Source organism: Mycetomoellerius zeteki, unplaced genomic scaffold (assembly GCF_001594055.1).
Source record: "Mycetomoellerius zeteki isolate Tzet28-1 unplaced genomic scaffold, Tzet1.0 scaffold228, whole genome shotgun sequence".
NCBI lineage: Eukaryota > Metazoa > Arthropoda > Insecta > Hymenoptera > Formicidae > Mycetomoellerius > Mycetomoellerius zeteki.
In genome coordinates, this window is record NW_017257203.1 from 2241469 (window position 1) to 2268749 (window position 27281).

Below are 27281 nucleotides of genomic sequence, written 5' to 3' on the forward strand. Positions count from 1 at the left end.
CGCGGGCTCATTTCACTGCCATCGCCATCTCCTCCTTCCCATACTCGCCCGCCCCTTCCCTTTCTTCCCCTGACCTCTTTTTTCCCCACACAGTCTCCTGCTCGGTAATATACCGCCGCGTATCGTTCGGTGATGCACGATGAGGAAGGGGCAGGAGTAGGAGGGCTCCCCATCGAAAGATTCGCTGTAGATTATAATATATCCGATGTCTGCGTCCGATCGGTCCTCGAATTAACGTCGAGAAAATGGAAGCGACCACAGCGACGGGGGGGGGGAGCGAAGCGTAATTGCTGCGCGAGTGCCATGCCATGACGGATCCATTGGGGGCTGGGGCAACGACGCTCCAGGGCACCGGGCCATCCTCTTCGTCGCGGATATTCGATTTGTAATAATCTTCGCCTCGAATAAAATTACCTCTCATTATCTGCGCACTACATGCATTGTACAATAACATCGTTAATTCTTAATTTAGCATAAATAATTGCATGGAATTGTTACGCCATTTCGTTTTCTGCTGTATTGTACTGACTAAATTGAGACTTAATACAGCTTACGTGATCCTCTTGGTTTTTAATTTCAAACAGTGAGATATCTATTTGACGTTTATAGATAATTGAACGTTAAGAAAGAAATATATATCATTTAAAAATATATCATATACATAAAAGACTATATATACAATATGTATAAATACAAAAAATATATATGTATAAGACAACGTACAAGTACAAATACATATATCAATATATATACAAAAAGCATACAAATACAGAATACATATACAGAACATATTTGTGGAAGCTTCTTTTAATAGTCGGTGCATTCACGCACATTGCAATTTAGTACGAGTGATGTCATTATTATCTCCCCTCCCCCCCCCCCCCCCAACATTAACAATCCGACTCCATATAATACTTCAAGACAATCGTTGCAGCCCATATCACGCGTTCATACTGAAACTGAACATGTTCAATCTCTTCATTATAAATTCTAATTTATAATATCGGTTATTCTAAATTATTCTAAAAGATAATCTCGTTATCTTTACAAAAGAATAAAAAGCTTTTTTCCTCTTAGTATGTACATTAATATAATAATCCTTTGTAAGCATTTGTTGTAATGTAATTTGTTGTAATAATGAATTTGAATTCATATTATACATATACAGTGTCCCAGAATATTTGAGACAATGTTTGTGTGCAGATAGAACAGAATGAATTGAGTCGTTTGTCCTATATTATTTTGTAATTTTTGCAATAGATAAGGAGATATTAATTTCTAAAAATCTCTACATGATTGTGTATTCACTATAAATGCAAGCGTATGGCGAGATCTAAAGTCTGTGTTTTCTGTAGCTGGGGGACACTTTTAGAACTCAAAGTGAAATAGATACATATATATTTCATTGTTGAAAGCAAGAAGGAAAGTTCAGTTTAGTACACAAGAATAAATAACAGATATATATATATGAGAAGATATAGAAATTTGTATTCAGACCCTCCAATAAGAGTCTAGATGACAAAGTCTTTTATTTGTCCGCTATGTTTTAATAATTTTTGAGAGAGAGAGAGAGATAAATAAATAAGAAAAAGATAGAACAGAGAAATAGAAAGAAATAGTAAATGTATGTCTTTCTCTTATTTCGCAGATTTTTATTAAATATACCCTGTATAAAACAAAACTGCGGCTCGTATTCAGACTCTTACTAGACCCGGTTCCACAAATTAAAGAGATTATTTTTAATCTCGGTTCAACTTATTCCTCATCTTTTTCCAATTTTAGAATTGGATCCGAAATTAAAGTTATGGCGTTACGGTCTGACCGGATTTGCATCTGGGTTGAAATTAATGACCTTTCTTGCACTCCTATTGGTAGAGTATTTAACGTTAACAAAGCATTTTCCAACCCAGGTTGGTGCAAATCCGGTCGGGCCGAAAACGCTATTTAATCTTATGTTTGTGAAATCGGGACTTATTGTTATAGGATTTCTAAGATCGCTTAGTGCGGAGAATTTTCTTTTGCCGACTGTTGCCGCTTATAGTAATAAACAATTCTCCGCGCACCTAGCGATGGGAGTACATTATTTGGTGATAGACCGAAAGGATACACACTTATTTCTTTAAAAATTAATGTTTCATTAACTTGCAAAAATTAGTAGAAGATTTTTCGATTCAGTTTAGTACGCTGAAAAAGAAGTCTGGTTATAGCTACCAAATATTGAGTGAAATAGTTTCAATTAAATGTTGAGGTAATATAACTAAACATAATTTTATTTTTACAAATATTTACATTGTAAAAAATAAAATGTTAATTTTAACTTAAAGACGTATAGTGTACTTTCTGAGACGTGTAATAAGTATTATCGTTGATAATATCATTTGATAATACTTATTAAATATTTGTAAAGATAAAATTATGTTTAGTTATATTATTTCAACATTTAGTTGAAACTATTTCACCCAATATTTAGTAGCTATAATTAGACTTTTTTTCAGTATATCTGCACACGAGCTTCCAAATATTTTGGGACACCCTGTATACTACCAAAGTTCGAAACCGGTATATAATCTCAGCGAGGTCAATTTCCGACGATATCTATAGATTTGCGAAAAGGAATCTTATGTTACGTTTCACTTATTTGCAAAAAGCTTAAGAATCGTATATTATCGATCCTTTCATATTTTACACTATAAAAAAGGTATATAAAATTATGTGAACAAGTGTAAAAAAGTGACACAATTTATAATGAAAAAATTTTAATTGTATTATATTGTAAATCATGTAATTTTTACATTTATTATTATAATTTTACATGCTTTTTCACAATGTACAACATATGTAAATGTATTTGTCCAGCTTGTAGAAAATTTACAATCTCCTTATTTATTCCTGATAGATTTCTATTTGATGATTTAAAAATTAATTATTGATATTTTCTTGTATTCATTTGTTGACTTTTACTTTGAAGCAAAAACTTGTTTATAATTTTTTTCACTGTTTGAGGAATATAAAAGATATAAGCAGGCTAATGTATTTATATAAGTACATATGCTTTTGTAACAAAAAATATTTGGTTCACTCTAAAAGTAGCGATGTCTGTTAATATTAACATCAACACAATGAGAACAATATAATAATAATAATATAGACACCGCGTAGGTATTGAATCCACACTAATTTTTCAGATTTGATATTCATCGCTTAATGTTCGTTATTGTCCAAATATAAATATATATTTGTATATCTACATATATGTATAAAGACATTGTATCAAAGAATCAGTTCTATGTTCAAATCTTAGCTGGAGTAATATTTTTTGTAGGTTTTTGAGATACTTATTAATTATTATTAAATTGAAATCAACTTAATTTAAGATATTAATATTCTAACTTCAGTTGCATTTCAAATCCAACAAACAGAATTGGCGTGCATGCAGTTTATAAAACTGAAAAATATATTTGCAAAAATTTGCAATGAATATTATTATTTAATGAATAATATTAATTATCAAGATCTGCTTCGACTGAAACTAAGATTTTTTGTTTTTTTTTTTAAATTTATACAAATTAAAAAAAAAATTTTAACGGCAGACGTCCGTTCTTGTAGTTCAATTGTGCTATTCTTTTTCAAACATCTCAATCCTAATACCTACTTTAACGATTCCCGCTGTGCGTCTATAACAATGAATCAACGAGTCAGGCGGTTCTCCACCATTGTGTTTCCCGAATTTGAAAAATGAAGACAAGTTAAGTCGCCCGTCTCGATGTTGCTTAATGCAGACTGGTATTATCGATTGGGACACTTGAGATTTCAGTAACTGGATTAAGCTTCATCGATCCATCGCTTCTATTTTTCACCTGTCGACCACGCTAAAATTAAGTTCTTAATAATTCCCTTCCTTCATTGTTTTTCGCGGACGCGATAACCGAGATTGAACGGTTTAACGAACAAATCGCGAGTTATCGTCGCGAAGGACGTTTTGTCGCGAGACCGATTAATTATGGACGCAATTACGGAACGTCCGGGAAACGTATTCTATTAATCGAAAAATCGCGATGCGATCGAACGTGCGTGGCGCGCTCATTTATTTGCGTCAAATTGCATGCACGATATATAGGATATATTATACCTGAATGAGTGCGCCATGAAAAGAGTATGATTTACATATCGAATGTTGCAGAGAAATGTTCATGATGAAAAGCACTCGAACGGATTACTGCTAATTGCATGAATACAATTACAACGTGGAAATTAACGATACCTCTATCTGATACAAATTGGGCGAGTATGTGGAAACGATAGAAACGTATAGTGATGTACAAAGCGTATTTGTTCTTTTACTTCGATTTTTTTTGCGCACAGAGAAATCTGTTTTATTCATGCGCCTTTGACGCGCTTCTTTTTACTCGATTATCTATAATTTATCGATAGTACGAGCATGCGCGGGAATAAAAAGTCTCGTATCATTTGTATGGAAAGAATTATATTGTTTCTACAGGTAGAATTATATATATACGAAATAAAAGAGCGAAATGATATTTCTGATCCGTTGCGAAGTTCTTTCAAAGGCGCACTTTTAACAAATTAATTTTAAGAGCTACCGCGTTAATTTTTATTATTTGACTCTGTGCCATTATTTAATTTGAATAAATTAGAGCAATTCGAGTTCCACATCCCAATTTACGAAATGTCGCGACATTGATCTCGTATAAAATTGTCACAAATAAAAAGCTAAATTTGCAATCGCGGTTCGTATAATCGCGTAACGGTTATGATAAAAATAGTGTTGTGTTACAAGGCGAAAAGGAAACGTGATACGATTATTGTTTTATCAACGAAAGATTAAGAATTAAGATATTATGTTGTAAGTTAGGTCATCTGCTTGCATGTTTTAAAATTCATTGGCGAGCTTCATTGGTGAATTCGTAGAGGCACGTATTTGAGAAATTTTATCGAGATTCCCAGAAAGATGCTTTTTATCTTGTCATATTTTGTTAGTTTCAAAGTGAGTTATAATAGTAAATTATGTCAAGAATATAATAATAATAAATGAATGTTAGAATAACAATAATAAACGGTATATAATTATGATGAAAGAAAATTATATTGTTGAATTTTAATATCATCTGCATTGAGAAAAAAGAAAGTTTTTCATTCAAATATTTTCGTAATGCTTTTCCGATGGAAGGAATCTAACAGTCGCATTTTGACGCCAAGATTGTATTAATCTCATATTTATCGTTATCACTTAACTTGAAGCGATTTTACATTCTCAGAATTTTAAAATCCATGACGCAGATAAACGTCAGTCTTAAGGAAAGAATTTTAAAATTCCAAGAAAAGTTATGGGGTGACTCTTGCCAAGACCGAAAAGATTCTATATATTAACTGGAAGCTTGCAGCTTCGCGGTAAAAGATACGTGAGAGACGAGTGTCCAGCGAAGAAGTGATTGAATCACGTGGTTTTCCAAACGATAATTTGGGTGCGGTCCATTTTTGACGCTACAAATGCTTGGACGCATTGGATTGACCAATCGAAAGAAAGAATTTCATATAATAATATTAGTTGGTATCTGTAAGTATAATATATACAAAATTTTAATTATCTTTATTTTATATGCGAATCTTGTGACTGAACCCAATATTTTCGTATGTAGTGATGTATGCACAATGTAATATTGGATGTATTTAATATTAAAAATTTTTTTCGGGTAGCTTCAATTCATACTGATTGACCAATCAAAAAATGCTTCGAAGTATTTGCAGCAAGTGAATCGTAGCCTTGATTCTTATTGTTAAAATCGACGTCAGGCTCTTTGACGCGCCATTATGCAAATCGCGGGACATACGCGCGGTTTTGTATCAATTACGGATGCGACGAATTGCACTTTCTGCACGATCGCGCGCGTGAAAGGCGCACCGCATGCATGTCCGGCTATAAATAGGCACGCTAAGATAGCCACGCCTTAATCACTGTAACGCTGAGACGGATAGCGGCGTTAACCCTCTGACATTGTTGCAACAGACATTGTTTTGTAATCCGCTTTTGTACACATTCATATATTATATCATATGCAATGGGTCATCGTGACGGTGATCATGAAATGGTTTAAAATAAAGAATTGAAAAAAATTTGAATATAATTTATGGGATGTTCACTAGCAAAGGTAGATTAGCTCAGGGAGATAAGTTAAAGTAAATACGGACGGATAAAGATTTCGTTGTGGATACGGAAGGTACATGGACTTCAGTTTTGTGGAAAACTGAAAAAAAAAATTTGAGATATTATAATATCTGTCTTTGTGTAACATTAGGTATCCCTATCAGTGTTTATCTCCGTAAATCAATGGATCATAAAATACACATCAGGTAAAGGCTTTTTGTGTATTTTCTTAAATCGTTCCGATTACTTTTCGTAATCTTTCACGAAGCGATGAGATTATTTTCAAAATTGAAGCTGCCCGAAAAAAGTTTTAAATATTAAATACATCCAATATTACATTGTGCATACATCACTACATACGAAAATATTGTGTTCAGTCACAAGATTCGCATATAAAATAAAGATAATTAAAATTTGGTATATACTTATATTACAGATACCAACTAATAATATTATATTTTAGCATTATGCATTTTTTTATGATATAAATTGTAACTGATATTTATCTATTAAAACATTTAATAAAATAAAGAGTGATTCAATGTGGTAGAAAATTACTACAAAATTTTTTTTATTGATGTATTATACGTGATATATTTTAATTTTATTCAATAATTGTCAATCGATTGTTTATTGATTCGTGTTAGATTAAATATGGCGGAAATCAATATTACGTTTTAGCTATTGATATCACTATCTGTAAAATCATATAACTATATAAGCTCGTATCAGAGATACCATTTAGTTTTCATGGTTGCCTAGTTCTGTTTCAACCAATCATGAATCATGATGCAGCAGATTCGAACTTACTAAATTGTGATTGGCTAAAATAGAACCGTCAACGTGGAAATTGGCAAGACGTAGAGGCTTGAAGTCAAAGCACAGATCATTGCATAACGCATAATGCATAAAATATAAAAAAAATCAGCCAATTAATCTTTTATTTCATGAAAAGGAAGGATTTGATTCGTTTCCTTGTACGTTATGCGTTATGCACGACTCTGTGCTCCCATCTTTTTTAGACCTCAGTACAATTGTACTTATATATTTCTCCATTTTTTTATTCTTAAGATGAAAGGTACTTATAATTAAAAGAAAAACAAAACGGATGAAAAATGCAAAATTTAATTATAAAGAATAGGTTGATTGTAGTCCGAATAGTTTTTTTTAATTTTTTTATTCGATCTTGAAGGCTTTCGTCATTCTTGTAATATAGAAAAATTACCATGTCGATAATAAATACCAGAGATTCGTCGAAGTTGACAAATGGCCTGAAGATGGCAGTAGTTTCAACAGCAAATTGATTTATTGTGTTGATAAGTTATGCTGAAATCACGAAATTGCTAACATATAAGTGTATTCGGAAATGGCTGACAATACTGAAAGTTTATAATGTGCGACAGGTGAATTATAGATTTTCAGTATTGTCAGTGCCTGCGTTTCGTGCGGAACGTATCCTATATGAGCTAGAAAATGCATAGAGACAATGTAACACATATATGAAAAGTGATTTAATAAATATAGGCATTAATTTTTCAGAAGCGTCTAACATTGCATATAAGAGATCGAAATTCATCGAAAAAAATATTAATTTTTTTTTATGAATCTCAGTATACACAATTTGGGATTTGTTGGCCGTGTTTTGACACATAGGGGAACCTGGGGGGAACCTATAATGGTTATAGTTAGATTTTTTCAAGTTTTAAACATATTAAAGATAAATAAATCAACTTTGTTATATATTAAAATATTTTTTGAAGTATTTACTATAAGGAAAACTTAAGTTTTACTGCAAAAGTATAGATTAACAGGACGAAATTATTGTTTTGTGAGAGTGTGTCGTAACTTCACTATGTCATTTATGCAGGGCATAATGGGGCACCACAGAAAACTTGTCTATTTTAAAAAAATTAATATTGAACACATTATTTAAAAGTGACTTAGAACATATAATATAAGTAAAAATACATTGTTGCACTTTTAATTTTTTATTAATAATTCTATATGTGATGCTGAGTGATACATTATACAAGGTATACTGTTATTATATTGAACATAAATAAAAATGTTTAAGAAGATAACACAAATAAAATAATTCTCATCATTTTTATCTACACATACACTTGCACATGAATCATAAACTCATTTTAAACATAAAATAACACCAGGGCACCATTATGCCTCGAAGTACATAAATTTACTTTAGATAATATAAAATGTCACAGATAATCAATATATTTGTATAGATTTTACTAAAGTAACAAGAAAAGATTATATAATAAGATAAATGTACTTATGACAATAAAAAATAGAATTTTGTTATTGTTTACCTTATGCGAATATATCAAAGAATCTGTAACTCATTCGCGGACAGTAAAGCGAACACATTAAACAATTTTTAGCAATTTTCAGATAAAAATAATATGACAACTAATAACAATATATAATAAGATACATCTAACAGTAACTATTGTCTGACAATTCATTACATATTAGCATATCTGTAAAAAGATATCGAGTACATCCCGTTATACCCCAGGTTCCCCTATAAACATATGTATATTGAAACACGAGTATTACTTATGAATTTACGTGCAATGAGTAACTATAATTTGCAATTTTTATGCATTTTGAAATTTATTTAAAAAAGTATTTTAATCCGAATTTTATTGCCATGTGACTTGTAATTGTCGCTAATCTGTTTGTTTACAAATGTGCCTTTTTTGACAGACTTTTGTTTACGACAAAAACAGCGTTTCAAAATTATGAATGGCATTATACTTATTTATGGCGTTACTTACGTACAATGATAAAAGTACGTAATGAATTACACTAGTCTTTAGTAGCAAACTTTTCTAAACAAATTTTTCTTTCTTTTCTTTTGCCGATCAATTGTGTGAAGTAAGGAAAATCTTTTTGATAAATAAAGTGATATCTTTGTTTTTCTTGTATTGTAATATATTATTTTCATTTGTTTTCTACGAGAAAAATATAAGTTAAAAATTATGATTATAAAATTAGAAATATTTAATATATCTTTTGTTCTTTTTCAGGATTAATTTATCGTAGAAAACAAAATCAAGATGCGAAATGGGCTGATGGGCATTTTGCTTCAATGCAATAAGGCCATCGCAAGATGTTCCGGGAAAATCGCTGGTCGCTACTATTCGGCCGGCACCGCGAAACCCGAATTAACGTCGATCAGATACAAAACTCAACGCGGGCCCTACGCTATGGTCACGGATGCAGATGTTCGCTTTTTCGAATCGTTGCTTGGCTCCAGTCACCTCATTACGGACCCGGATGAATGCGAAAGTTACAATATCGACTTTGCAAAAACCGTTAGAGGTAAGCATGTAAAGGATAAGCGTATAAGATAAACGACAAAAAAATGTCTTTAATTATAAAAATTTGTAGGAAATACTCTCTCTAGCAGAAAAAAATTATTTTTTGTCTTAAAGGAAGCTGTCTTAAAGGAAGCTTCTTGTTGTGAAAGTAATGAATATTATAACATGTCGCTATAAATAAAATTGAAATGTGTATATTTTATGGTTTTATTAGGATAAAACAGAGAGATAATCAGAGAATTCACACATTCTATTTACGAATTTAACATTAAAATTTTATATACGTCTTCAGTAATCATATATACTTCATTGCTAAATGAATAGGGTTCTTTTTTAATAATACAATAAGAATTTGTAGAGAACCAAAAAAATATAAAATTACAATTTAAGGAATTCATATTTTATTTCTTTCTAAAATAAGGCAAATTTTCTATAGAATGCTATTTTTAGTATTTTTAGCATGTGTTTAAAATATCTTCTTTCAATTTATGTAAAAATGGAGATTAGAGAGTGCGGCCATATTTTTACAATAGTTCAAATAGAAGAAATGCATTTTAATTTTCAGAGTAAAATTCCGAAATTCTTTACATTTTTAATTCATAGTTAACATAATTGCAGGTGCAAGTCAGCTAGTGTTGAAACCGACATCCACTGAGGAAGTATCTGCAATACTAAAGTATTGCAACGAGCAACGATTAGCAGTTTGCCCCCAGAGCGGAAATACAGGTCTAGTTGGTGGTTCCAACCCAGTATTTGATGAAATTGTCATTTCCATGAAGCTCATGAATAAAATTTTGGACACAAATGAATTGACAGGTAGGTGCGATTAGTATGACATCAACTCAAATGTATCTAAATATCTTTGGAAACTCTACTAAAAAAATTAAGCGAAAACCTTCATTTACTTTACGCGCGATTATATCTAATATAAAAAAAATTTTGTTACTACATCTAAATCTTCTATTTAATTATTTATAAAGCTAAAAAGATTTAATTTAATTCATATATTCTTTGAATACAGTTTAATCTGCAGTACGCTCCTTGAATTACAAGAATTGAATTTAAACATTTTTTTTTCTTTATGATGATATGTCCTTTGAAAATATATTTTTCAAAGAATAATAGATGCGAATAATATTATGATAAGATTCCTTGAAGTTAAATAGTAAAAAAGCATCATGCACAATTATTCATTTCTTTCTTGTGGTACTATTATATTAAAAACACTTGATATTATACTGTGCTAGGTATACTGACATGCGAGGCTGGCTGTGTTTTACAAGATCTGGACAATCACTTATCTACAGTGAACCTAATGATGCCCTTAGACCTTGGGGCAAAAGGAAGCTGTTTGATAGGTGGGCAGTGTTGAATCTTATCTAGATAAAATTATCTAGATGATCATCTAGATGAAATTATGATGTCATCTTATTTTTATCTAGATAATAAAAATATTAATTATCTTTATCTGCATCTTAGATGGAAAAAAGTGTCATCTTTATCTTGAATGACATTTAGATAATTTAGTTTACATGTTACATTGCTGGAAATGTGCTGAATATTGAAATATTCGCTTTTATGTAGTTCATGTTTGCAGAAAAATTTTTAGCCTCAAGGAGAAAGTGGGTGCATCCAGTAGTAGATAGGTCTGTTCGCGTTGTTTGCACTTTTTGTATTCAGCACCTTCGCTGTCTCTCTTTTCAAGGCCAAATATATGTATATCTATCTTATTTTAAGTGCAAAAATATTTGGGGATTTCGTACGACGCGAACAGATCTTATACATATAACTACTTACTTGCATTCAAGTGATTTGAGAGTTGATTGTGTATCTTGAAATGAGGAGAAAATTACAAAAGTGAGCAAATTCACTAAATATTGACCGATTAAATTATAACTATTCTAGTGAATTTGCTCACTTTTGCAATTTTTACCTTATTTCGAGATACGCAATCGATCCTCTGTTTTTCATTTTTGCACTAGACGTGCAGAGAGTTGTAGTGCATAGAATTCTCTCTCTTTCGCCAAATATCAAACATATTATACTCATTTTAAGTTCCAAAAGTGTACACTACAGAAAAGCAAAACAAATGGCAAAATGTTATATTTTTTATTAACTGTGAGTAATAATGAAATTAAATTAAAACTAATAAGTTATAAACTCCTTTAATTGATACGACAAACAATAAAAAAATTCATACAAAAGGCTAGTAGGAGTCAACCTCTGGCTGTTAAAAATTTCGAGATATACATTTAATTAATAATACCATATGATTTCGTACGTTTCAACTCCTGTTTGAGTCATCTTCAGCGTTACAATCTTTTAATATTAAAGCAATTAATATATCGCAGTCAATGTCTTCAAAGTTCTCTCCTTTTGTATGTGACCATTGTGGATAAAAACTCAAGCTAAAATTTAAAAAAATCGTTGAAAAAAGTGAATAATATAGAGGACAACAGAAATTGTGCTCACTTCACGGAGTCAACAAGTCACATACAAAGTAATAGTAAATCACACGAGAATTGCAGAAGTTATCGCAAATTAAAATTAAAGACATTTACTGCGATATATTAATTGCTGTAATATTGTAACGCTGAAGATGACTCAAACAGGAGTCGAAATCATATATTATTATTAATTAAATGTACATCTCGAAATTTTTAATAACCAGAAGTTGACTTCTATAGTCTTTTTGTACGAATTTTTTAATTATTTGTTGTAACTGTAAGTATAAGTTTTAAAAATAAAAAAAATTATCTGGATAATTTTAGATGAATTTTCAGATAAATTTATCTAGATTATCTAGATGAATTTAATTGAATCATCTTTATCTTATCTAAGATAAATTTCCAAATTTTCATCTTATCTTTATCTAGCTAATTTTAAGATCATTTATGCACAACACTGTAGGTGGGTGTGTATCTACAAATGCTGGTGGATTGCGACTTCTCCGTTATGGCAATCTGCATGGAAATGTCTTGGGAGTCGAAGCAGTAAGAGTTGAATTTAAATACAAATTATAATTATGTAATTTAAAATAATAATAATTTTATTATTTTTCTCACAAAATAGTAATTATTGTTATTATGTTTTGTATACACATGTAAAATTTAAATTTATGACACTATTAAAGACATAAATAATATATCTATCGATTTTTGTTATATTTTGTCTTGTATAATATGCCTAAAATTTTTATAAATTAAAATTATTTCTATTTTTTTAAATTATTTATTTTTATGTTATTAATCTTGTAACCATTATTGAAAATTTAGGAAAAAACAATTTAGATTTTTTAATTTAGAAAAATTAAATTTCTCTTTTTTGTCTATTGAAATTTTTTCTATATATTGTAGTTTAATATATATAATCGAAAGTAATATTAGATAAATAATTGTCTTTCTTTATTCAGGTGAAGGCTAACGGCGACATTGTAGACGCGTTGAATGCGTTGAAGAAGAATAATACCGGTTATCACTTAAAACACCTTTTTATTGGATCTGAAGGAACTTTAGGTATTGTAACCAAAGTGTCTGTTCAATGTCCACCGTTACCGAAGGCCATAAACGTCGCATTTCTAGGTACGCTTTAATTGTAAATAAAATATAAAAATACGTTAGTATGTATTTTATAGCACAATGACTAGATTCAATATATAAATTAAATTGCAAAGCACACACAATTTGTTTCAAAACATTGCTTTATTAAGATATAAATTTTATTTAGGATTGTTAATTTTATTTTGTAGGGTTGACAAGTTTCGATAAAGTGTTGAAAACATATTATTTAGCGAAACGTCATCTAGGTGAAATTCTGTCTTCTTGTGAAATGATGGATCGATTATCTATAGATGTTTCCATTAATAATCTTGGCATGAAGAATCCGTTAACGAGCCGCGAGGATGGCCATGAGTTTTATATGATAATTGAAACTGCAGGTAGCCATTTGGTTCATGACGAAGAAAAGTTATCCTCGTTCGTGGAAAAAGCTATTAATGACGACATCATTGAAGATGGTACAATGACTAACGAATCGAAAAAGTTGGAGGTATGTGATCGACAATTTATTTACATCATATCGATCATATTCATATCTCAGGTAGAACACAGAAATTATAGTAATATCATAAAGACGTTATCATGACCTTATTTATCACTTATAAATTCATTTATAAGTTCATTTATGAATGACAAATAATATCATGATGATGTTCTATGATATCATGACTGTATTCTACCTGGAATTGTTACGGCTTAACAAGAATCCGGAGGATCTGTAGCGAGATACTCATAGCATTTACTTGTGCACACGCAAATAAAGAACACAAATTAAACACAACTAAATGCTTAATAAAATTATCAGAAATAATGAGACAATTTTAGACAATCTTATGTATTGCTACATGTCTTTATAAGATAATGACTTACACAAGATAATAACTGTCCTAAAAATGAGTTTCTTTATATTTGAGTGTCCGTAATTGATTATCTAAGCACAGTGAATTACAAATTATATTGTAGCAAGATACAGAGACGAAACGAAGATGTAACAAAAATTTACTATGAAAATTTAAAAATGGAAATTCTTCTCTACTATGCTTGATTCCTAGAAATGTAATTGAACATTTACATGTATCATATTTGGATCTTGTTGAAAGAATAATCTATATTTAAAATTTTAGGAAATATTTATCAATTCATATCCTTATAGTGAAAATTAAACTTTCAGGCCATATGGGGACTTCGAGAAAGAATTAGCGAAGGCGTCTTACGAGACGGTTACGTATTCAAGTACGATATCTCCCTACCTCTTTTATCTTTTTATAAGATCGTTGAGGTGCTTCGCAAGGAAATACGCGATTCTCGGATTGTCAGGATTAGTGGTTATGGGCATTTAGGTATAATTTTTACAAAAAGAATTCAAATGTCTTGAAATAAGTTTGATATCCGCAAATGATTTCCTTTTTTTTTGTTTTTAGGCGATGGAAACATCCATGTACAAATTTCTATACCAGAGTATTACGAGGATGTAGCCGCGCAATTGGAACCATTTATTTTTGAATACGTATCAAAATGTCAGGGTAGCATTAGTGCCGAACATGGCATTGGCTTCAAAAAAACTAAATACCTTCATTTGAGTCGAAGCTCTTCCGGGATAGAAATAATGATTTGAAGAAAATGATGGATCCTAATGGCATTCTGAATCCATATAAGGTGTTAAAATAATTTGTAAACACAAACGATGTAAATATTTTATGTGCCATTTGAATGAAGCCCATAGAAGATTAAATATAGTCGTGCAATTAGCTAAATGATTATCTTTATGAATGTTTATAAAAATGTTGAAGTACCATTGCGTGCTATTATAACAATATTTGGCGTTACATGCTGGTAAAGTTCTATATGTTTTTCTTGGCTATTATCCATCTGCCGATAAAAGCAGACAAAACGTTTCGTGACTAACGCCTCATTCGAAATAGATACAATTAGTAATAACTATGAGAAATACCAAAATCTATGTCTTTATATGAATGTTTTAAAAATTTTTGTAATTATATATATTTTTAAATATATATAATGTAAATGTACCTGATGTATGTAAAGAAGAGATTGTGAATGCTTTCCATGTTGTGTTATACTATGTTTCTTGCTGGAAAGCACTATGTAACTATACGAAGTGAACTGTAGTCAACAGAGATTTGAATGTTAAAGAAATGCAAAAATATCTCTTGTTACATACACACCCGAGAAAAAAATGGGATATATATTGGTATATTTTATATATAAGTATATATAATTGTATATATAAAATATGTCAATTTTTTTTATAATTATATAAAATTTTATATAATTACATATAATTATATGTAATTATATATGAAACATTTTTTCCCAGGCATGCATTTAATTTAGTCATGCTCTTAACATTAATTAAATTTTATACTATGGAATTTTATCTAGTAGAAAAAACGGTACAACGAAATAAATAAATTGAAATAAACTTTTAATAAAGATTTTATTTTTGGAATTGATATGTTTTTTATTCCGTTGTTCCTTTCTCTGATCAAATAGGACTGATTTTTCGATATAATAAGGTTTAATTTTATTAAAAATTTAGTATATATGTGATATATGTGTGTGTGTAGAATACAAATTTTAAGATGTGGAAAAAGTTATTAAAACCAAAATAATGAGAAACCAAATAATTAAAAATTAATCATTCGATTCTTTCATTCTAATAAGTGATAAAAATACAATAAAATATTTAAGTTTAGACACTTGTTTAGTTTTGTTAAATGTTACGATATATGTATTTAATCATTTATTATCAATTTGAGCGATCCTAGAAACAACAAGAAATCGCGCGAGATCTCTGTAATCATGCGCATGTGCGCGCGCCGCGCGATCGAACAGTCTCGAAAAGAGCGGCAAACTGAATATAAATCGGCGCACTGGTAATTGTTGCGCAGTTAGTCGCAAAGAGGAATTCATGCTCGGAGGAAGTGAGCCTTGCAGGAAAGATCTCTTATTGCGTAGTTCGACAAGTAATTTTGCAAATCGAGCATCAGACATCGAGTGTTAACGAACGAAACGAGGGATTTTTCAAAGTCGACAAGGTGCGTATTATGATTTGCCTCCCAATCATACGCATCACGCACAATCAATGATTATATTCAACAATCACGCAGATTAATTGAATTATTATACACTTTTTGCTGCTTTTATATTTAAAATTATGACGAACAAATAATAGCAGTCTTTTTATATGAAACAATGATTAAACTACGAATAAAAGAGAATTTGTTAAGATTTTTGAGCATAAGTTGTATTATTTAAGATTGTTTTTTGGATTTTAAGCTCATCAAAATTTTTTAAAATAATTATTTTAACTAAAGTACTTATTTAAATAAGTACTTTAAGTAAGTATATTATTAGATACTCTCTTTTAACAATTTCAGCTTGCACATTTATCAGTTATGTTATAATAATTTATTAAATATAATACAATTATTAATTATTATTATTATTAAATCTGTATTTACTATATATTATATTTATATAAATATTTTATTAGTATTCAATCATTGCTTTCTAAATTTTAAACTCATCGAAATTTCTTTAAATAATTATAAACACTCTTCTTCAATTTCAGTTTGTACACTTATTAAATACATTATAATCATTTATCAAATATAATAAAATTATTTATGTTCCTCTTATTATCATCATCTATATCTACAGATATTTATCATGTCGCATCTAGATTTTATTTATATTTGATTATTACCAATTACGTTTTATCTTTCACACAAAAGCTCTTCAAATTACATGTGACAAAAGTAAATCAGGTAAATAATGATCTGTTAATTCCTATTTGTTTGCAGGAAATCATGGCACTTGTATCAAGAAGCATATTCCGCAACTGGTGGGACGATATAGATCGCTATCACCATGAGATGGAGGAGCACTTTCGGAGGCTGAATCTGCACGACGATCTGTGGCGAATGCCGTCACTCCGTGACAGGTTCCGGCCGTGGCGCGACGTATTTGAAAATCTGGAAAGTGAGATAGGCGGATGGGCAACAGTCGAACACGACGCGGACAAGTATCGGATAGTGGTGGACGTACAGCAGTTCACGCCGGAGGAAGTCACCGTTCGCACCAACGACAAGTATATTACCGTTGAGGCCAAGCATCATGAGAGGAAGGATAGATACGGTTATGTATCGCGACAGTTTATACGTAGTTATTTGCTGCCGCCGAATTACGACATCGGTCACGTGAAGCCCAGCTTGTCTTCCGATGGTATTCTGACTATTACGGCACCCAAATTGGCATTACCGGCGCCGGGCGAGCGATTCGTACCTATAATACGACGAACCTATTGGCCGGCCATCAAGGCCAAGTAATGCGCTGAGGTGTTTCCGGATAACGCGAAAATTCAATGATTGAGAAATTAATCGCTAAAACAAAATATCCGAATAATTTTTTTAGAACCACGATCATCCTCAAAGTCAATAATTTGCAGAGGTGTATGCCATTGTCTGCAATAGCATTTGATCTACCAAGAAACGGACAATCAAACCTTGGCGAGAAAAAAGTTAATCATTTTAGTCTTGAATGTTTGAATTTTTAGATACCTTTGCAACGAATTTCAGACCGGTTCGCGTTGTTCGGCTTCCTCGCAAATGTCTATTATTATATGTACACAATCGATCATTACAATTATATTAATATTACAATAACACTTGCTGATACTTTTATTACGTATATACAGGGCGTCCAGAAATTTGCGAATTAAAATACTACAGCAAGACAGATATCGAAAAATTAAGTAAAAAAATGTGTACATTTTTATTTGAAGCAGTAGTTTTTGAGATATAAGGATTCAAATGGAGCCAACTACAAATTACGTCGCCCACTAGCTATCCATGAATCGTGTGATAATATTAGTAAGCGCGCATTTCAGCGTTTAATTTTGTGAAAATTTTTTCACTGCGGTATTTTAATCGATTTATAAATTTCGAGACATCCTGTATGTACGTGGTTCGAATCAAACCGGGACTTTTTTATTCTTACATTCATGAGAATAAAAGTCCCGGTTTGACTTGAATCATCCACCCCCCCCCCACACACACACACACACACACGTGCGCGCGTGTGTGTATACAGAAGAAAATAAACAATTTTTGTCTCTTACAGTTTTTCGATAAAGTTAATAGTATTTGAGTAAAAAATTATTGAAGTCCAATTTTCGACAATTTTTAGTAATTAATATCTTGTTAACTATTATGAAAATTGTAAAATGATAGAGGATTTTTCTTTTCAGTTTAGTCCATTCTGTCCCATGCGAAAGATTTTTTATTACTTTCCAAACACTGTATATAAATGTATTAACATTGCGTCTGTATGTCAGCAAGGAACGAGTCACGATCGTTATTTACGCCACAGCTTAAGATAAATAAAAAAAAACTGCAGAATTAGATTAGTATTCTATTATACTCAAAATAGACATTCACACTCGATTGCACATACGACTTTTCGAGAGCGGAAATTAATAGATCGATTACGACCGTGACTCATTCTTCGCAAATTTGGATGACTTTAATATGTAGCGTAATGAGCCATAATTAGAAAATTGTATAAAAACATGCATGTACAGTTGCATCGTGTTAATTATTTTCTCATAGCTTTAAAAGACAACAGTATGTTATGAAGTTTTACGACGCTGTTAGACTGTAGACATTACATCATTCGGGTTCGTCTCGGCGATTAGTTTCGAACGGTTCATGCCGCCGTGACTCGCTATTAAAATGTAACAACTGCTATTGCGTATGTTCTGTAAGCTTGTCGCTCTTATGTAATCATTCACTTAATTTATTCGTGTTATCGTTAGCTTGACAATTCGATTTAGAGTTTGTACTTATAGGTTGTTTATGTAACACTTCTTTTTGGCAAGGAATGTGAGTTGCATAAAATATGTATGAATGATATAGGTAAATCACTCGGTATTATAATTACTCGCGTCACAGTCAAGAAGCTAGAATTATAGGCGAGATATTATGTAATGCACTTTATATTCGTATTATCGAGTTAGACGGTTGCAATTGTGTTCAATTAAATGCATAATAATAATAAATATATATTTTTCACATTCGAACGATTAAAATGATTTTATTTTTGCGATACTTTTCGCATAGTTATTTGTAATTTTATTCGCTTTGTATTAAGCTAAATATAATATTTTGCTAATAATATTTTCTTTAATAAAGGTTAATATCAATTCAATTTTGTATTTTGCTACCATTATTATCATCAAATAATAGTCACTAAACATTAAATATACACATATATATATATAGCTTTTATAAATTTGCTTTAGTTATAATTATAATGTGTTTCTAATAATACTAAGTAATGTTTCTTTTTTAATAAAAATTTAATTCCAATATTTTTCTTAAACAAACATTTTGAATGTGTAATTTTATATAATTTTAATTAAAGTTACAATTATTATTTAATTTACATACTACAATTATAAATTTGACAAATATTTATTTTCTAATATACGTATAAGAAATATACGTATAAGTTTGATTTAAAATTAATATTTTTTTCTTAAAAACGCATTTATGCTGTTAAGTATTTAAATCTTAACGATACCACCACTTATGGCACACAAAAATCTATGCGCATAAAAAAATAAGTCGCAATAAATATTTCTTCAATTTAGCCAAATCGTTATTGAATTATCCATCGGGCATAAATTACACATCTGTGCCAAATGTGTCACAAAGTCGTGCATACATTTTTTACTTCTTTCATGTTGCAAAACTGCTATTAGACAATTCGACATTCACGATTCCATTTAGGTATAAATTGTAAGTTGAATTTCATCGCGTGATACAGGATATTTAAAAAATCAGAATATATGTACACGTATTGTACATTAAAATACATGCGCATATATCACGAGTAACGTACAATACGTGTTTACATTATAAAGGAGTCTCGAATTATTGGCCCTCTAGAATGGAGTTAAACGTTTGAACGTTCGATTGTGATCTATGAATGCTTTTCTTACGACGGTCCTCGTTCTTCCTCGCTCTCAGAGAATGGCGTTTGATCGTCTTGACTGTTCGGTGGTAGCGGTTCCTCCAAGATTGTTTCCTCTGCGGGTGTTAAACCCTGCATCCATCTAGCCTGTTCCTCGATCGCCGGAATTTTCTCATCAATCAATTTCTCCATGTTTACCTTGTCCAATTCCTCTTGTATACGTCTTTTCAACGGTCCTTCGATCGCGTCCATGATTTGATATCTAGTAAGAATAAAAAAACACAGTTAGAAAGAGAGCTTAAATAAAGAATATTTAAAAGAGAAAAAAAAAGAAAATATGTCACACAGAATCGTATTTTCCAAAATTAAATATCTGATATTTGAGTGTTTAATAAAGAAACCCAAAAGTATATAGATAGGATTAGTTTCACCGTCTCTGATTAGTTTGATTAATCAATTAAGTGTCAACCGTGATTGGTCAATTTTGCTTAACGACAAATGCAATTGGTCAGTTTCAATGGAATAATCGATTGATCAAGTTAATCAGAGTTGGTAAAATCGGTCTTTAGCCCGTTTTCCTGTACCAATGTAGATTAATTTAAATTTAATTTCGATCCAACTTATTCTTCATCTTTTTCTAGTTTTAAGAATTAGAAAGATAAAGAGTATAAGTTAAGCCTAAATTAACATTAATTCTTTAGATCCCAAATCATTCTAATTATAACATATGACCTCAAAAGAATTTTGGGGAAGCTGAAAAAACGCAAGTAAGATTATTTAACAGCAAAACAAACATTTTGAGACGTAGAGAATTTAAGCGAAACGTTCGTTAACCATTTTCCGAGATTATCAAGGATACTACGATTTTGTTTATTGCGTTAGACACGTTTCCTAATGCTCATTGTGATTAGACCCGTGTTAGAAAATCGCCGATTACGGACGTCGCCTTGAAATCGACGCGAGACGCATATTTTACAAGGCCGGGGCTATTACGTATGGTTTACCTTAAAAGGTTCGGCAGTATATTAACGCTCGCTTCTACGAGATAATCGAGCGTTCTGGCGCCGTGGAATCTCGTTTGGATGTTGCCCAACTCGAGCTCCAATTCTTCTAATGTAGCGCGTTTCCGCGTGTCCAACGGCTGAGCCAGCTTCACTTGAACCCGAAAGTATTGGACGGTGAAGGACATGGTGCCGGCACGCGACAGGAAGCCGCCGATCACGCTCACCTCCCAGTGCGTCTTACCCTCAAGTTCCTGGGTGCCGACATCCAGAAGCGCGTATACCTATATAAAGTGCCATAACGTATGTAAGTACAAATTAAATCTGCGATAAACGTCACCTACGCACGTGCAAAATCCAAAAACCGCACACTGTAACGATTTACAAATGTGGTACCTTATGTAATGTTTACGCAACGATGGTCGCAATTATGGTCGATGCAGTTGCTTTGCGTTTAGCAATTTCATCGTCGACATTTGTCTATTTTAAATTAAATTATAATCTCATCCGCGCGTCTAAATGTTATATCTTTTTGAAATAGATACTCTTTGTATGCCTATTGCAGCAATATTTTTAACTTCCCATTTGGAACTCTTCGATTGAAGATATGTTAATAGATCTCTAGATAAGTTAATTAGATCTACTAAAAAATTACACTTACAGTTCCGTTCTCCATGGTGATGGTTATATTTCCCATACGATAGAAACTGGCTAGACCGGTGATCCAGGTATGTGACGAGGTCATAGTGAATATACCGACGCTCTGGGTATAATCCTTTAACTGATATGGATCATAGCCCATCTGAGAAACCTGCTTCCGACCTTCTGCGATCGCCATATCGAAGGGTGAAATCGAATTCGGAAAGTATTGCGGTAATTGTGATATTTGCTTATTTACTTCTCCCCTGAAATATATCACATTGTTGAGAAAAAAATATAAACACACCGAAAAATTATAAATTCTCTCTCTTTTTAAAAGGAATGGAGAGAAAATTTATTTATTATTATTAAAATAAATGGAACTTTATAAAAAAATATATAATTTAAATATTATATAGCAGATATATATAGCTGCGTAAATATTGATATTTAAAAAAACAATGTCATAAAAAAATCTAAATTAAAATACCGGCATTAGTTTCGATTATAGTTTTAAAGAATCAATTATTATTTTCATTCATCATATTATACAGGGTGTTTCCAAATTAAATGGCAAAACTTCGGGAGCGTGTAGAGGAGTAAAAAACTAAGAAAAAAAGTCCTATAGACATATGCTCGTTTTTGCTCCGTTTCAGAGAAATCGAAAAAAAATGTTTACATTTCTTGCCATATCTAGCACCGACATATTTGATTACATTTTCCACTTTCTGTTATGAATTTGTCAGTCGCTCTTTGAAAGCCTTTAACAGTAGATGAATTTTGTCTTTTGCAATATGCCGCGTACGTATTCTAATAGTGAATATGCTGATATGGTTTTTGTATACGGTTTCTGCAACGGTAATGCTTTAAAGGCGGTGCGAGAATATGCACGACGATTTCCAAACAGAAGAGTGCCAAACCGAAGAGTGTTTATGTTGACATTTAATAGATTGCGAGAGACTGGAACATTTTCAATTCGACAAGAAAACAACCGATTTCAAGCAGCGTTACGAAGAGATTTGCAGGCAGGGAATCGTATTTTACAACATTTTGACAATCATCCTGAGACCAGCGTTCGGAATGCGTCGGCTGTATTGGGAGTGTCACCACAAACAATTTGGCGAACTGTAAAAGGAGATAATCGCTATTTCCCTTGTTATTTTTCTTTCTCTCTATTCATCTCACCTTGTTTTTATTTATCTGTTTAAATAGTTTTCGATTTAAAGGATACATTTTTTAAAGAAAGAATTGTACCTCATGTTTGTATTAACTTCTTTTAGTATGAATGGTTTGATGCTGTCAAAGATGAAGCTTCCGACGGAATTGACGAGTCCTTGAAACACCGAACCTACGAATCCTAGATTTTCAAAGGCCAGGTCAATTTTATCGAAAGTCAAATCCATGTCGATGTCTTGAGCCTGCAATTTGCCATCGGTGCTCACTTCTAACCTGGCGATACCTTCGACTTTCACACCGGTAAGCTTCACCGTAAAATTCCCTTCGGACCTCGAAATCCACGATGTCATTGTGTGTAATCCGCGAATATCAAGACGGTCTATCCTTACTGCAACGGATACCTCGAAAAGATAATTATTTTTATTTTACATTTTTGGTAAAAACAATAAAGTTGAAAAAATAAGAAACATAATAAATAAATCAAGCGCATACATATAAGATAAATTTAATTATATAATATAAACATATATGTGTAATACAAGAAAATTGTAAATATAAATAAAAGAAACAAACATTTAATGATTTCAAAAGAAAGATGTAAAAAAATATGTAAAATATTTATATATATATACATATATAATCTATAAGATGTTTTGTGCACAGAATATGTAATATAAATTGTTTTAAGACACATTCCTTGCGAATTGATAATTTAAAGATTTTTCCAAATAAATTAATAAAAAAGACTTTATTAGAAGAGAGCATATTTTACTTCTTATTTCCATCACTATACAGTCGCAGTATCGTTATCATCTTTCTACTACGTCTGCTTAAAATATGATGCGCATCTTACTTTCTAACACAAATACAACGTACATATGGTATACTCGCACATTAAAGTCCAAATATTTGATTTCTCATATACTAAAAGCATTTTATCCATAGGAAATATTAGTTCAAAATTTTAAATAAATGTTATATCTATTAATTAAAATTTAACAATAGAGTTTCTATTTTGCATTATTATTTTTATAAAGAAATCGATTGAATTACGATATTGTAATCTTCATTATCAATATATAAATAATGACTCACATAGACATTTATAACTATAAACCATTATTAATCAACATTTATTATTTTTAAATTATTCATATAACTGTGTTAATAACTGTTCGTAATATTGTATTAATAACTATTACTAATACTACAGTAACTATTAATAGCAACATAGCGAACTATCTTCTACATGTGTCACTATACATATAAATGTATATATACATTTTAGAATCTAATCAAGAGCGAAAAGGAAATATTGTCAATCTCAACTTCTAATATTTTCTTGGTTTTTTCTTTCCTTCCAGCTGACGTTTTGTTTTAATTTACCTGCATACGTGCCAGTTCCGACTCTATATGTTCGATACGGAATTTGGACAGCCCGTAAACGCTAATCTTTTTGAGATTTATTGTATATACGGAGAAGGAATGTTTCATATCCGGCACTGGCATCGGATCCGGTATCGGCGCGCCCGGCAACCCGACCGGATCGTCTTGCTGATAATGTTTGAGGATAGCGCGAATTTGATCTCCTAGCCGCTGCTCGCCCACGGCTATCTGAGCTGCCGTTTTCTTGTCTAGAATAAGTTAAATCTTTGTTAAATTGATAAGTTGAATCGACATTAAGTAAATAAATATAGAAAAATAGTATTATAAAGCCAATTTCATGAGAGATATATTTTTTAGTTATACGAAATTGACGTCCAAAAATTTTTATTTAGATGTAAGCTGGTTCAATTAATTATTGAGATTTTGCCCGAAAATTAATCATTGAGACTTACAAATGAAATAACTCTATTTTACAACGATCTATGTTATGACTGCTCCTTGAACTATACATTGCGCAAGAAGAGTAAATTATTTACATGAAAAATAACGTAGCAAATAGCGTGTCATAGTTAATTATTATGAAACGCACAGCGTGAAGTACGTCAATTATTTTTTAAATCTTGTTAATAAAACTATATGTTGTTTGTCTATTCAATATACAACTTTATTGAATCGTATTAAAATTATTTATGAAGTAATCATTTATTAAGAGTTCACGATAGGAAATGATTGGAAAAATTATAGTCTCCTCTGTCTATTTAATTCAATTATATTATATTTAAACAATTTACATATTTAAATAATTATAAATATATTAACCATTAAATAAAAGTTTAATGCAATTGCGCTGTATTTAAATGATTTAAAAAAAAAAAAAATATACAGATGTTACTAGGTTTTGACGAAATCACGTCTATCAACGAAATGTCGTACCTATCGAAGTTGAGGCATTGTTCGCTTTTGGCTTCTCGCTTGCACACGGGAGACACAGGAAACAGCACACTATCAAAAAGACCACCGCGTAGACTCGCATTTCCAATCGCGTCTTGCACCTCATGTTCATCCTTTAATACTTCCTCTTAGAAACACACTAATATATCATTTAACACTTGGCCCTACCGATGTTGCTACAAAGAAGCTATCATAAAAAATATTAACGCGTAATCGTATCATAAATTTGTCGGGATCCCCTCCGATCGTTTCCCGTTGTAACTCCTCCCTTGGAAACCCCTCACCACCATTCACTTCTGGATTTTGTCAACGGACTAATATATTAATTAATTCCACAATCAATTTTACAGTCAGTTTGCGATCACAAGCTTTGTCCTTCAACTGCCACTGAGTTCTTCTTTGTATCTGCCAAGGGTGCAAAATGCTTATCAGTGGACGAGAACGTACGATGTAACTCCTAACCGACTCCGAAGGCGTGTGCACGCGTTCGACTGACTGAGAAGGCACGTCAGTGAATTTAGTGGAACGATATCTCTGATAGGTCATTGAGAGAGCAAGGGTCAATAGCTTTATCTCCATGCCTTTCCTCTCTTCTTTTTATCCGTCTCTTTCTCCCTTGTTATGTATTATACTCGTCCGATTCTGAAATCTCGCTTTAATAGAGATAGAGTTATCGAAAAAAACTAGAAATTTTGAATGAAAAACACAGTAAAAATCAGTTTTTTATTCTGACCCTGTAAATTTTTTATTCGGTGAAATATATTATATTATTATATCAGAATTCAGTTGCATATATTCAAAAGATTTCTGTATAAAGATATAGCTGTAACCTATAAATAATCAAAATGTAATATCATGATTAAGTGACGGTGGTCAAGGATATATTTTTTATTAGATCCGTTTTAAAAAGACGTTTATATCTTTTGTCAGAATTTTGACAAAAAACCATTTTTTTCGTAAATAAAATTAATTTTTTACTCAATTTTTTATTTTGAAGTAAAAAAAACCTATTTTTTTTATTTCTTTAACAACCTCAACGTATGTTGCACAGATTGCATTGTGATATGATATGGGTGACCCCTATGATGGATTTTCCAGATGCAGTAGACATCTAGGATTCTATTCTGCAACAGACTTGTCTTAGAAAAACTGTCCCCACTTTTAGGAACGCCTAGCGTCAGAATTTAAACATGTATTTTGTTCTAGCAATAAGTTGTAACATGTTTCTTCTATATAAAAAATAATATGTCCCCAAAATATTATATTCAAACTATATTATATATTGTTTAAACAATTTTCGTTTTTTCTAATGAAAGAGAGATTTCTCACAATCAAGTAATATTTAATCTGTGAATTAAATTTTAACACGAAATCCTAGTCTGTAATAGCTTGACTAGTTTATTATGCAAATTCGATACAATTCACTGATATAATAAATAAATAATTATGTAAATATATTATATAAATTCCTAGTTAATATAATCAATATTCATACAAAATTATGAAAATTATTCAATATTACCAAAATGTATCCATTTATTAAAAAAGTGTGAAATATTGTTAAAATTAAAAATTATAATTCAAAACACGTTTTTAATATTTTATAATTTTAGTTAATTTCACACATAAAGAAATCATATTGTTATTTAGCTTAAAAAAAATGCAAAACAATGCAAAAAGAGGGATTTACGTTCAACAAACTCGATTGAACCTCAAAATAATCAGCTTTCTTACCCGGTTTGGGTTCCATCCTTAATAGCATTGTTCCATATGGTAAATGAATTTCTGTTGCGCCGTAGCAGCTGAAACGCATAGTCTTCAATTAATTCGCAAGATCTGTTGCCATTAGTTTAAATTATACATATTAATTGGCATTATACATATTGTTAAATTAGTATAAACTATTTGCTTTTTGGCGAAAGAACGTGTGGGAAAGGCTACACGATAAATTTCAGACGTATAACGGATTAAAATATAAAACATTAGTGCATAATATATTTATACAATGTATTACGAGTTTTAGGAGAGAACTAATAATTGTAATAATTCTTTACATCCGGAT

At 31.1% G+C, this 27281-nt stretch overlaps 3 protein-coding genes across 3 annotated transcripts in view; 2 read left to right on the forward strand and 1 right to left on the reverse strand.

Annotated features, from left to right (window-relative positions):
- The window catches only part of D2hgdh (D-2-hydroxyglutaric acid dehydrogenase), a 23326-nt gene extending 8063 nt beyond the window's left edge, over positions 1-15263 (forward strand). Inside the window, 9 exon segments of the mRNA XM_018448887.1 lie at positions 9217-9511; positions 10129-10326; positions 10758-10868; positions 12421-12503; positions 12923-13091; positions 13259-13557; positions 14239-14407; positions 14489-14671; positions 14674-15263. Of these exon segments, the coding sequence (XP_018304389.1) occupies positions 9247-9511; positions 10129-10326; positions 10758-10868; positions 12421-12503; positions 12923-13091; positions 13259-13557; positions 14239-14407; positions 14489-14671; positions 14674-14735 (1539 nt within the window). The 5' untranslated portion in view covers positions 9217-9246 and the 3' untranslated portion in view covers positions 14736-15263.
- A 703-nt stretch (positions 15264-15966) lies between these two features.
- On the forward strand, positions 15967-17470 carry LOC108723283 (protein lethal(2)essential for life). Its single transcript, XM_018448890.1, has 2 exons — positions 15967-16126; positions 16895-17470. The coding sequence occupies exon 2, from the start codon at positions 16901-16903 to the stop codon at positions 17417-17419; it is 519 nt and encodes a 172-aa protein (XP_018304392.1). The 5' UTR covers positions 15967-16126; positions 16895-16900; the 3' UTR covers positions 17420-17470.
- Positions 17471-19594: 2124 nt separating this feature from the next.
- On the reverse strand, positions 19595-25719 carry LOC108723282 (uncharacterized). Its single transcript, XM_018448889.1, has 6 exons — positions 25202-25719; positions 24269-24516; positions 22961-23283; positions 21729-21972; positions 21071-21351; positions 19595-20328 (listed from the first exon to the last, which is right to left on the reverse strand). Exons 1-6 carry the CDS (start codon positions 25329-25331, stop codon positions 20091-20093), a joined length of 1464 nt encoding a protein of 487 aa, XP_018304391.1. The 5' UTR covers positions 25332-25719; the 3' UTR covers positions 19595-20090.
- Positions 25720-27281: the final 1562 nt, after the last annotated feature.

Excerpts from the sequence above, each read along its gene's own strand:
- LOC108723283 (XM_018448890.1), top strand. The coding sequence starts at position 16,901 with ATGGCACTTGTATCAAGAAGCATATTCCGCAACTGGTGGGACGATATA.
- LOC108723282 (XM_018448889.1), bottom strand. The coding sequence starts at position 25,331 with ATGAACATGAGGTGCAAGACGCGATTGGAAATGCGAGTCTACGCGGTG. Across the intron at positions 21,973-22,960 it reads GAAGTTAATACAAACATGAG|GGGAGAAGTAAATAAGCAAA; the intron begins GTACAATTCTTT and ends GATATATTTCAG. Across the intron at positions 21,352-21,728 it reads TCACCATGGAGAACGGAACT|GTATACGCGCTTCTGGATGT; the intron begins GTAAGTGTAATT and ends CACTTTATATAG.